This window comes from Hippoglossus hippoglossus, chromosome 22 (assembly GCF_009819705.1).
Source record: "Hippoglossus hippoglossus isolate fHipHip1 chromosome 22, fHipHip1.pri, whole genome shotgun sequence".
NCBI lineage: Eukaryota > Metazoa > Chordata > Actinopteri > Pleuronectiformes > Pleuronectidae > Hippoglossus > Hippoglossus hippoglossus.
Genome location: NC_047172.1, coordinates 17327525 through 17340391, shown reverse-complemented (window position 1 = coordinate 17340391; position 12867 = coordinate 17327525). Strand labels below are relative to the sequence as shown.

Below are 12867 nucleotides of genomic sequence, written 5' to 3'. Positions count from 1 at the left end.
ACATTAACTAAGAATGGCACTCAGTGCAGCTTATACCTCCACCAAGGCCCAACAGTCCCCTTAAATTCAATCTGCACAAAACATTCCTACACTAATAAATATCAATTCTCTACAAATACCTTATTTTTCCTTTTCCATCAAGATCCATGAATTATTCCCTGGGAAATCAATGAAAATGCCAAAAAACCTGCTACTCTTGCAATGTTAAAATCTGCACCAAAACTCCATGGGTTAGTTACTGACCCACACTGCATCCTTCCAAGTTCTGTGGTTTTCAATCCTGTCGGTTTTTTTTGCATAACCCTAACTGATGAAAATATAACCCCCTTGGCATAGGTAATTAAAACCAAACTCGCTAGAGAAAAATGTCTTAAAGCGACATCAGCGTGATGCACACTGTACCCAAAATGACAGAGGCCATCTCTGAGATCTTTGACTTTTTATTCTGGTCCATTCCCATCCTATGACAGGAAGGAGCAGGTCTATGTATGGTCTAAACTGCAGCCAGCCACCAGGTAGTGAGCAAGATGCTTTGGCTTCACTTATAGTTGTCACTTCATACATCTTTATTTTATTGAACAATATAAAAATGTACATTGAGTACAATTGTATAGATAAAATGGACATGAAGCTAAATATTGTAAAGCTTAAAGAAATTAATGATAATGAGGCTTATTTTCTAAACCATATTCTATCATGTAAAACACATTGCCCATTTTTATATAAGGTCGTATATATGTGGTTATAAGAAACAAATCAGATTTCCACTCGTAAAAAAGAACACTAGCTTAACCTTTTTTTTGTTGACAGTACTTGTTTCATTATTTAACAGTATTTCCACTGCTAAATCGTCCTGTAAAGCATGAATAAGCAGTTTTTAGGGTGTATTTCGTCACAGATGTCGCTGTGGGGAGCAGGGCTGAGTAGTTGGGACGGTACAGTGTGCTCTCTCCCTTTTACACCGTGTGTGTGTGTGTGTGTGTGTGTGAGACCCCGGCCACTGTTTCCTCCGCACCTCTCTCTCCGTATAAAGTGGCCACGCTTCCCTCCCCGCAGTCTCTTTCACCGACCACAAAACAACCGTGAGTGTCTAACTCACCGTTCTAGAAAAAAAAAACTTTAAAATATAAAAAAAATACAAAATACAAAACCTACAAAATCTAAATAAAAACAAGAACAAGAAATACTTGAAACAAACGCTTTAAAAAAATCGTAAAAATTGTAATTTAAAAAAATATCGTAAACAAGAGGCCTCGGGCTTATCCCGACGTTGGCGTCTTTAAAAAAAAACAAAAAAAACCAAGGAGGAATCGGAACAGTTCGGGATTTATTTTTATTTTATTTTTTCTTTTATTTAAAGTTTTCTTCACCGGGCTGGATCAGACAGCCACAGACCTTCCAGTCTTTATTCTGACGAGAGAACCGCAGTCTGGACTCCTTCATATCGGCTTTTTTTTTAAATGATCATTTTCTGTTTGAGAGAAGCTTCATTTTAACTGAGTCAAGTCCGAGGAATGAACACAGCGACCGGGAGTTATCCGATGGCTTCTCTCTACGTGGGCGACCTGCACCCGGACATCACGGAGGCGATGCTGTACGAGAAGTTCAGCCCCGCCGGACCGGTGCTCTCTATCCGGGTCTGTCGAGACATGATCACCCGGCGATCTCTGGGATACGCTTATGTCAACTTCTCCCAGCCCGCAGACGGTAAGAGGACATGTCCTGTCCCCGTGTGTGTGTGTGTGTGTGTGTGTGTGTGGCTGCAGAACACACCTGTTTAGAAAAGGCAGAGAAGCATGCACCCCTCCAATGTTGACAATGTCACCCTATGCTTTCAATGTCAAGCCTCAAACTGTCATCATAACAGCATGCAACTATAATGGCAATATACAATAGATAGAACTGGATAGATCGATCAAAAATAATATATAGTCTGAATCGCACATTTACCTCATCCAAATGTATAGCCTACTACAATCCAAATAAATAGGCTATACATACACACGATTGCACATTCCTTTACTGCTCTCTAACACAATTGCATAACCCAATATCACAAGATTTATCATCTACCAAATTATCATGTGTCAATTTTTTTCTTTGACTCTATTCTTCAACAAATTCTCTTCATCCTCAATGAATCAACAACCCCAAATGATGAGTTTTTGCAAATCAGCTCAGTCACTTGCAGTTCTTGTGCCTGGTTGTCCCACTTCTTATGTACTCCTGGAAATATATGTCACTGCTTTCGTTAAAGCCCCGACCCAATGTAGTGTTTGACTTATGCTTTAAAGTCAACAGAAAAGCCATGTTCTTCTTATCGGTTCTGAAACATAGACGTGTATCCATGGTTGATCTTTCGCATTCAGCCCAAAATGACCCATTTCTGCTCCTATTTTAAGGCCCGCAGAGTGAAACTAATTCCCACTGCACGCCGCAGCCATATTTCCACTGAGTGTCAGAAAACGGGACGAGCACAGCTGAATAATAACCTCCTGTATGGTCTGATTGATAAACCAGTTTGTTTTACTCCCAGGTTCATTTTCTAACTGGTTGGTGATTAGTTGAATCTTAATCCAGGCTAATTCTTTATCTATTAGGACCTGATGCCACACGTACGAAGTGCCTTTATTCGGAGACTTGTCCATGTACAACCAGTGGTATGGAACATTGAGCAGTTGTAGCAGGTGGTTGTGTTGCCGTCAGTGGCCTGGTGATAATGTTTACTTTGTCTGGACCCTTTTCTTTCTTCTGTGGTCGTGTATCAACACCTGTGACAACTTCTCTGTGCTCACGTCGGTTCCCAACAGTTGGAGTAATGATGGTTTACAACCGGCTCACTCCCAGAGAGGAGGTCTCACTCGCTGTGAGAGGCCTTGAGTGAGAAGACGCCATTTGTTCTTGGGAGGTTTAGATGTGAAGTAGGGGGAGGGGGCTTCTGGGTATTTAGATGGTGTCCAAACCAAACACGTGTCTGTGGGTCTACAGGCGTTAAAACACAGATAATGATGACATGGTTTGTGAACGAAGAGCGGTGCCTGCTCACGACAGATGATTTCATGCAGCCAAATGTCTTCATTTAATTATTTACATATCATACGTGTGAACACTCCAGAGACTTGGCGTTGCACATCTAAGAATTCCTGTTGAATATGTCTCTTTGCGATCAATGGTACAGAGTGCTCCACTGACACTCCACGCCAGCACATACCTCTCAGGACCCCTCTCTAAATATAGAGCTTCTATCTGAGCAGCCAAAAATCTGCCTGCCCATAATACTTTACCTATTAAATGACAGAAAGAAACATTTTACAACACTGACTATTTCAGCGTACATCATTCTAAATGGCATCATGTAATCTAAAAACACTCATCTTGTATTCCAGAGAGGAACCTTCCACGTTTGACAGTGATACACACACGCACTCGAACCAACACACACACACCTTCTCTGAGCACATGGGTTGTAAAGTACAATTGCGAGCCAAACTGCTGATGCCAGCAGACGCAAGGCAGCTCCGTTTTGTTTACCAGACACTTTTAGCTGGATAGCCCGGCCTGCGTTTGTGTGTGTGTGTTACTGTGGAGTGAAAGAACAAAAGGGTGTTTGGTATTTGTGCCAACGTGGACATTAAGAGCCTGTGTGATAATTAAAGCAGTAGACAGTGAAAGGCTATAAAGACAAACCTGAAACACACTATTTCTGATGCTGTTGTCTGAGGTTCTGCCACTGTCACTGGCTCATAGGTGGGATGCTGCCCAGCAGCATGTGTTGAGTCAGAGAACAGGGGCCATGTGCTTGCTGACTGCAGCTGCTCCTCACCACATGTCCCAGCTGCTCACAGACAACTTGTCAGCCTCATAGCCGACTGCAGTATCTGTGCGTGCTCTGTAAACAGGCTGGCAGCAGGGATCCTCCATTGTGGCACACACAGTACAGGAGAACAAACTATTTTAATACACTCCTCCGCTGTTGCCTCATGTTACCTGTCCAGGAGTTTTATTATTTTGGGGCTGTTGTTATTAGCGTAAAGCACATGGCTGCATTCTAGTCACTGTTGCACCATGGGACTGTCGGAATAGAAATTATTTTTTTATTTTGCACGATGAAAGCATGATACGTTGCGTACATATCAGTAACTGATATGTTTTCAGACCCATGTCTCCGTGTAAACAGTCCCCCATGACCTTTCCCTCCGCCCCTCTGACCCTCCTCCCCCAGCTGAGAGAGCCCTGGACACCATGAACTTTGACGTGGTGAAAGGGAAGCCCATCAGAATCATGTGGTCCCAGAGAGACCCCTCCCTCAGGAAGTCTGGAGTGGGCAACGTGTTCATCAAGAACCTCGACAAGTCCATTGACAACAAGGCCCTGTACGACACCTTCTCCGCCTTCGGCAACATCCTCTCCTGCAAGGTAGAAGTTTCCCCTAAACGTCAGCAGGGGACTTTAGATGAGGGGAATGATCCCACTTTCATATCTGGCTAAAAAGCTATCTGTTAGCTTAGCATAAAGGCCAGAAACAGGAGAACAAGGATAACCTGGGTTATGGTTGTTGCTTAACTCTCACTCTTTTTTTTACATTCTTTAATTTACATTATTTGCTAAATTTCAGTTTGGACTCAAAACAAACAAAACATAATTAGACATTCCGATGGGTTCTGTTACCTGCAGACAGAGCCAGGCAAGTGGTTTTCTATTGAAGACCAAAACTGCCAAAATTACAAATGAGGAAATAACTAAATGACTCAATAATATACAAATTACATCCAGAAATAAATAATTAAATGTATAACAAATATTATAGATTAATAAATAAATAACAAAAACAGTTTAATGGTGAAAAGGTCACTTATTTATTTATTTATACATACTATACACCCAATCAGCTGGCCCAATTGAATGACTTGATAATATATAAATAAAATAAATAATCAAAAACAAAACAAATACATTTGTATTCCTGCATTTATTTCTTTATTTATGTTATTTCATTTTTTTCTTTACTTTTGATTTTGGAAGTTTCGGTCCTCCATAGATTTCCCCAGTTTGTTATCTTTGTCTTTATGCTAAGCTAAGCTATCCACCTGCTGACTGTAGCTTCATATTTTAGCGCACAGATGTGAGTGTGGTATCAATCTTCTCACCTAAATCTCTGCAAGGAAGTGAGCAAACACATTTCACAAAATGTCTCATTATTCATTTTTTAAGATTCAGGAACTATCTGCATGTTGGCATATTAACCTATACAGTGTGTCTTTCCACTCTCCAGGTGGTGTGTGATGAAAATGGTTCCAAGGGCTATGCCTTCGTCCACTTCGAGACCCAGGACGCTGCTGACCGTGCCATTGAGAAGATGAACGGGATGCTTCTGAATGACCGCAAGGTGTGAGTGTCCGATCATCTAGGAGCACATGTTCTGCTGTTTACTCATGTTAGCGTTAATTAATATTAGGCGATGGCGACAGCTTATGTGGATCAGACTGACATAAACCTGTGATATGTTTTGTTACTCATTTATAAATCTGACGTGTGTGTTCCTGCACTTGTGTTGAGTGAACTGACATGTCGTGTCTTTTTTCAGTTGGAGAGTTTGTGTGTGAATAATCGGACTAATAAACTCATTTCTCACTACTGCCAGTAGGAAGATAACCTCTAAACTGATAAAAAAGAGAAAATACTAAAACCTCTAACTAATCTTTCCTACCAGATGCATTTTTTTGTTACTTCCATTTGTCCACTTGCTGGTCACCCGTCTTGGAGTGTTTGTGTGTGTGTGTGTGTATGACCACGCTTGTGTGTTTTAGTGATGGATCGAATGCAGGAATGCAATACTGGATGGCAGAAGGGGAGAGGTCGTCGTAGCAAGGTATATAAGATCATTTGGTCGTCCTCAGCTTTCCTTTGTACTGTGAGACTCTGTTTCTCCATCCTTCTCCATCCACCTCCTCATCCAGTTTGGACCACGAGTTCTGATGGTAGTCACTGTGTAGCATGCCAACATATCTGCCTGCCTCTGGTGATGTTAACAACAGTTTGTTGTGGTTGTTTTTCAATGTTTACTGCAGGAATGATGATGAAATGTAGCTGTGATGTTGTAAATGTTGTCCGTGTTTGTTGTCAAAGGATCCTTTACTTATAGCGCTTGCGTGGTCAGGTCTGTGCGGAGCCTTCTTTAGCTGGAAACCCGGATGACCAGTGTTTTTTAGATCGGAAAAAGAGATGGAGCCTGGTTTGCTTTTCAAGTTTCTCAGGACTGTTTTACGAGAGTGTGTTTTGCTGCTCTCCCTCCATGTTCAGGTTCGTGGGTCGTTTCAAATCGCGAAAAGAACGGGAGGCTGAACTCGGTGCCAAAGCCAAAGAGTTTACCAATGTCTACATCAAGAACTTTGGGGACGATATGGACGATGATCGGCTGAAGGAGTTTTTTGACAAATATGGTAAACTGATTAGATCTAATTATTTACATACTAAATCCACAATCGTCTGTCTGAATGTATGTATGTGGAACGCATATCTGACACAGATATTCACTGGTGTCACGGGTATTGACGTCCGTCATGGCAAAAACATTCATCGAACCACTTCTTCTTTAGCAACTTGTCTATAAGGTAAAAGCACATGTTTGTTTTGTTCCTGAAATGCTATAGAATGATGAATTACAAAGCTTGTGAACTTGGGACTGAAGATTGTGTCGATTGTTTAACAGATATACTCGACATGCAATGTATGAAAAAATAACACCCAACTAAGTCAATCCTTCAAATATATACACAGATGAACCAAATTCAGTTTTATTTTATGAAAAGCATTGACTATGAAATAATTCTAGATAAACCAGGTAGGATGAACCCAAAGTTTTCGCAAACAATAAAAAGTGACAATACATTATAGACCTGTTTGAGGAGGACGCACTAATGACAAGGAATAATTCTGAAGTAGCTCCGCAGCATTAACACAGACCAAGAGAACAGCCCATTCCAAACTGGCAGGTTTAGAACGTGCTCTGCACTCGTTACCTAAAAATCCTAATGTAGTCTTCTTCTTCTGTTTGTCGTCCACGTTTTTTGGCCTGTGCAGGTAAAACCCTCAGCGTAAAAGTGATGACAGACCCCACTGGCAAATCCAGAGGCTTTGGATTTGTTAGTTATGAGAAACACGAGGATGCTAACAAGGTACTTTGGCCCCATGGAAATGTGAAAAGTGTATTTTAATGTCTTAGAAAGTTCCTCTGATAACTCTGTCTTCATCCAAAGGCAGTAGAGGACATGAATGGCACTGACCTCAATGGCAAGACCGTGTTTGTGGGGCGGGCGCAGAAGAAGATGGAGCGGCAGGCGGAGCTGAAGAGGAGGTTTGAGATGCTGAAACAAGAAAGGATCAGTCGTTATCAGGTCAGCAGGAACATAAACTTTGGATACAGTCACTATTATATATTTTTCTTCGATAATGTTTTTTTCAACGAAACGTAATGGTTGATTGTTTCCTTTCAGGGTGTAAATCTGTACATTAAGAACCTGGACGACACCATAGATGACGAGAAACTGCGTAAGGAGTTCTCTCCTTTCGGATCCATCACAAGTGCCAAGGTAAATAAAATCTGTATAGTCATGCAATGCATCACCACTACAAAATAAAACACTTATACAATACAAAATGGGTAGATTGATGGGTAGATGCGAAGATAGATGGGTGAGTGGGTGGATGGATGGATGGATGGATGAAAAATATCAGGAGAAGAGAGAAATTCACTGAAAGAAAAATGGAAATTCCTATAAAAAAAAGGCATAGATATAACATATATTGCACCAGACATCACATATAGATAAATTATTGCAGTGTTCAGTATACATATGGCCATGAGGTCGAAACTGTTTTTAAGTCTATTTGTCTGGGATGTGATGGACCTGAAGCCTTTCTCAGAGGGCAGCAGCTTTAAAAGATGATGTCCAGGATGTGATGTATCTTTAACTATGATGGCTGCTCTGCTAAGGCAGCGGGAGGTGAGAGGGCAGTGGTCAGCAGCGGGCAACACATTGTTTTAGTACAAACAGACAGCATTGACACGATGTGTATGTTTGAATTTACTCAGACACACTCCCTCTTTATTTCAGGTGATGCTGGAGGAGGGCCGCTCCAAAGGCTTCGGCTTCGTCTGCTTCTCCTCCCCTGAAGAAGCCACCAAGGCTGTGACCGAGATGAACGGCCGGATCGTTGGCTCCAAACCTCTCTACGTGGCTCTGGCTCAGCGCAAAGAGGAGCGCAAGGCCCACCTCACCAATCAGTACATGCAGCGTATTGCAGGCATGAGAGCCCTGCCTGCTAATGCCATCATCAATCAGTTCCAGCCCACCAGCGGATACTTCATGCCAGCAGTGCCACAGGTGTGACCAAATTGTCCAGAATTGTTGCTACATAAAATCGTAAAATGGTTGTTGGGCCAGGCTGCTGTCTCCACATTCAAACTCACCACTGTGGGAGCCAGAGCCTTCAGTTGCTCTGGACCAGGACTCTGGAGGTCTCTCCCACCTCACATCTGCCAACTGGACTCTATTAAAGGGGACATTGTATGCCCATTTTACCACAAGTTGATATGGTTCCTTGGGGTCTTAATGAAATGTCTGTAACATACTTTGGTCAAAATACCACAAGGATCATATAAAACAGCACCCTTTTTACCCTGTATAAAACATCCCTCCACAGAGTGACCTGTTTTGAGTGCCTGTTCCTTTAAATGCTAATGAGCCAGTTCCCCCCTCCCCCCTCTCCCCCCATGATTTTAAACGATATAATCATATTTTATATGATATAAATTATCAAATATGCATCCCATACTTTGTATTCCCCTTGTTGTCCTGGAGTTTTAATTTTCCCAATCACATAATTAAATGTCCCCCTCTGCCCATCCACTACAAGCACACAAGCAGACAGACAGAGAGAGAAAGAGAGGGGTGGGGGGGCTATGAAGACCATCATTTACCCCCGAACCCCGACATTCAACGGGTACAACAACAAGCGGAGAAAGCAGAATCGCGGGCTGACCTTATATATACAGTCTATGGGGCTGACCAGCGGAGAAATGCACGTCCCGTGTGAACAGCCAGGCGGCTGGGCGCTTGAGAACGGCGCTGCGCTTCCGCGTCCGGTGTACCCCGGCGTAACTACTGTAACCCGGCGTACAGTAGAGCTGAACACTGCGGAAGTCTTCCACACTACTGGCTGTGTGGAAGACCGTAGGCGGCAGCGCCGTTCTCAAGCGCGCAGCCGCCTGGCTGTTCACACGGGACGTGCATTTCTCCGCGCTGGTCAGCCCCATAGACTGTATATATAAGGTCAGCCTGCGATTCTGCTTTCTCCGCTTGTTGTTGTACCCGTTGAATTTCGGGGTTCGGGGGTTACAGTAGCGCTGAACACTGCGGAAGTCTTCCACACTGCTGGCTGTGTGGCGCTGACACAAATTCCAGCTCACGCATGGGAGAGCGAGCGGTCGCTCCCGAGCAGCTGCTGCAGCCTCCCAGTCCCAACGATCCAGACAAATGCCACATGTGAGTGAATTGCGGGCTGACCAGCGGAGAAATGCTCGTCCCGTGTGAACAGCCAGGCGGCTGCGCGCTTGGGAACGGCGCTGCGCTGCCTTGCAGCCTCGCTGCCTCCGGTGTAAACCCGGCGTGACGAGTGTGGGGGGGTGGGTGGGGGGGGGGGGGGGGGGGGGGTGTGGGGCAAGACCATGTAGGGAGACTTCCAGTACCTTGTTACGACACAAAACCCAGGAAGCTCAATCGAGTCGCTCAAGCATGACGTTTCTGACTTAGAGGAACTATAACAAAACGCACGAGTGTTTTTTCCCCAGAGTTTTTGGGTTGGTAGACATGCCAGATACCCACATTAACCTGTAGAAGCACTAACAAAGTGGAATTTGCATGCTATGTCCCCTTTAAACTGTTTAAATCTCAACTCAAGACACATCTGATTAGATCAGTCTCCCATACATAACATGTATCCCATACGGGCTTATTTATGATATATTGTCAGGTGTCATTGGGTTTCTAGAAAGGTACCGTCGAATAAAATGTATTATTAATATTATTAATCGCTGTGGTATTGGAATCGACAGGGAGATACTCTTGGACACAATGGATTCAAAATATGCTAACATACTTTATTTGAATTCAGAATTCCACCCAAACTCATCCAAATGAAGTTTTTGTATTGCTTGTCCCTGAGGTCACCAGGCAAACTTCTGAACTGTTATCATACCCCAACACAGTTTCTATTTTATGTCAGTAAAATGCTGTAGTCATGTCAGTGGTTTAACGCTGTTAGATGACACCATTCTTTCTTGTGTCCACCAGGCCCAGAATAGGACTACATATTATGCACCCAATCAGCTGGCCCAAATGCGGCCCAACCCCCGGTGGCAGCAACAAGGTGGTAGAGGTCAAGGTGAGTGTTTGGCTTTATTTGATGATGCATCTATCACCATGTTCAGACCTGGTATTAACATCCGTCCTGTGTGATCAAACCACAAAGTTCAGGTCTGAACGCACCCAAAAGCAACTTCAAAGAATCCTGAGGTCTGATCACTCAGACCACATTCAGAGGTGGTCTGGGACACCACATTAAATTAGTTGTGTGAAAAGACACTGATCACCACAGAAGGATTTATTCAAATCTTTCTTCATAGCAAAGCGTAGCTCAGTTGATTCATTCGGCACCTCCTGACTCCTCTCTCTCCCTACCGCTCTCTCTCGCTCACTGGCTCACACAGACACACTCACATTTTGTCATCAGTCACACCTGTAAACTCAGACTGGGTAAAAACATCTTTTGGCCTCAGGAACACATATGCCTGTGTGTTAATTTGCATGGAGAGCAGGAAAGTGAGATCTGATCACAATTGGTGTGAACAGACGAACTTAGAACTGTCCACTTGTGATGGGATCTTTCAGGACGGATGTTAATACCAGGTCTGACCAGGTCCCATCAGTAACTTAGTCATCATCATTCATTTTAAAACTTCTGTGCGGTTATACATGGAGTCCATTAATGCTTCTGTCACTCTCAGGTGGTTTCCAGGGGATCCCCAACTCGCTGCGTCAGCCAGGACCTCGGGCCAACCTGAGACACATGACTCCTAACAACAACACACAGGGACCACGAGGTGTGTTCACCAATAGCAAGCAGGCAGACAGATCACCATACCGTATATAATAATATAATACACCACCATACTGTAAAAGTTGTCAAGACTCTGTGTAAATCCTGCCCCATTTCTTCTCCTCGCCACTAGCTGCTGGCCAGTCCATGGCTCCTCGTCCCTCCATGGGCGTCCCAGGCCCCCGAGCCATGCCTCCTTACAAATACGCCACTGGCGTCCGCAACCCCAACCCTCAGGTGGTGCAACCGATTGCCTTACAGCAGGTGTGTGCAAAAGATCAATCACATCATCCTCTCTTTCAGAAAATAATTTGAATTTTTTGTCTTTATTATCCTCTTTATGTGTTCTTTCAGGCTCAGCCAGCTGTGCACGTTCAGGGCCAGGAGCCTCTCACAGCCTCCATGCTGGCTGCAGCCCCCCCTCAGGAGCAGAAACAGATGCTGGGTAAGACGTCTATTTCACAATGAATTAATTTAAATTATTTAACATTTTTCAACAAGCTGATTTATTCTCCTACGCTTTTTTTTTCGAATAGGGGAGCGTCTTTTTCCTCTGATTCAGTCAATGCATGCCAACCTGGCGGGAAAGATCACTGGCATGCTGCTGGAGATCGACAACTCTGAACTGCTTCATATGCTGGAGTCTCATGAATCTCTGCGCTCAAAGGTACGTGGCTACCTCTGTCCTAATCACACTGAAGGGTCTGTCATCTGTTTAGCACACTGCACACTGTGACTTGATACTTTATGATTTCTTTGTACAGGTGGAAGAAGCTGTCGCCGTGCTACAGGCCCATCAGGCAAAGAAAGACGCCACTCAAAAAGTGGGCACCATGGCTACTACTGCTGCTGCTGCCACATCCTGAAGACTGTGTGTTGTATTGGATTGGTATGATCATACACAAGCAGAAAACCAAGTCATGATCATGCATATTAGATTTTTTGTGGCACTAATGAAAAGTGTTTGTTTTGTTTCAGGGCGAAGAAAAAGCCAATGGGAAGAGAAACGCTACGCTGACTCCAAACACCAGAGCCTTCTGAAGTATTATGCAAAAATTAAAAACCAAGAAAAAGAAAATGGAATTTTGAAGAATACTTGAACATTTAAAAAACATTTCAGTTCATCATTTTTTAGATCTGTAATACGTTTTAAATGAATCTTGAACGAAGGTCCTTCAATCAGTGGCGAAGGAGAAACACTTTTTTTTCTAGAAGGAAAATGAGCCTTGCTCTTTTTCTTTGCTTGACATTTGATACTTGATTTGAAATGAAGGACTCCTCCGATCATGTTTTCATGGGTGTGTGGTATTCTCAATAAAGGGATGATATATCAAGGTCACCACTCTTGTGTTATTTAATCCTTAAATGTAACCTGTTGTGTTCAGTTTCAAGAAAGTGTGTTTATCTGAGAAACAGTCATTAGTGTTACAGAGTAATGGGCAGAAGAGTCAGGCCACAAATTATATAATGTTAAATATCATACTGTATTTTTATTTTGGCTGAGCAGGAGTCCTTTGGACTGATGGTTGATAAAAGGGACATTAAAGGGGAAAAGATAGTATTTAAGTTTGCCTCTTAAAAAGGTATTTCGCATTCAAGACAGAAAGATAGGTAAAAAGAATTCCTTAAGAGAATTGTCACTGATCCTTAAATTAGAAACATCAATGTAATAATCAACCATGATTTCAAGGTCTGACTTTTGCATGTTTT

General features: G+C 43.1%; 1 protein-coding gene across 2 annotated transcripts; it reads left to right on the top strand.

Annotated features, from left to right (window-relative positions):
- The first annotated feature begins 1053 nt into the window (after positions 1-1053).
- pabpc4 (poly(A) binding protein, cytoplasmic 4 (inducible form)) lies at positions 1054-12496 on the top strand. Of its 2 annotated transcripts, none has more exons than XM_034577154.1 (15): positions 1054-1707; positions 4223-4416; positions 5273-5388; positions 6301-6440; positions 7081-7175; positions 7257-7394; positions 7494-7589; positions 8115-8384; positions 10353-10443; positions 11066-11161; positions 11291-11421; positions 11512-11602; positions 11694-11824; positions 11922-12046; positions 12136-12496. In XM_034577154.1, the coding sequence occupies exons 1-14, from the start codon at positions 1515-1517 to the stop codon at positions 12021-12023; spliced, it is 1884 nt and encodes a 627-aa protein (XP_034433045.1). In that variant the 5' UTR covers positions 1054-1514; the 3' UTR covers positions 12024-12046; positions 12136-12496. The 2 variants fall into 2 exon arrangements, with proteins under 2 accessions (XP_034433045.1, XP_034433044.1); XM_034577153.1 differs by having other exon boundaries at positions 10350-10443.
- The last annotated feature ends 371 nt before the right edge of the window (positions 12497-12867 follow it).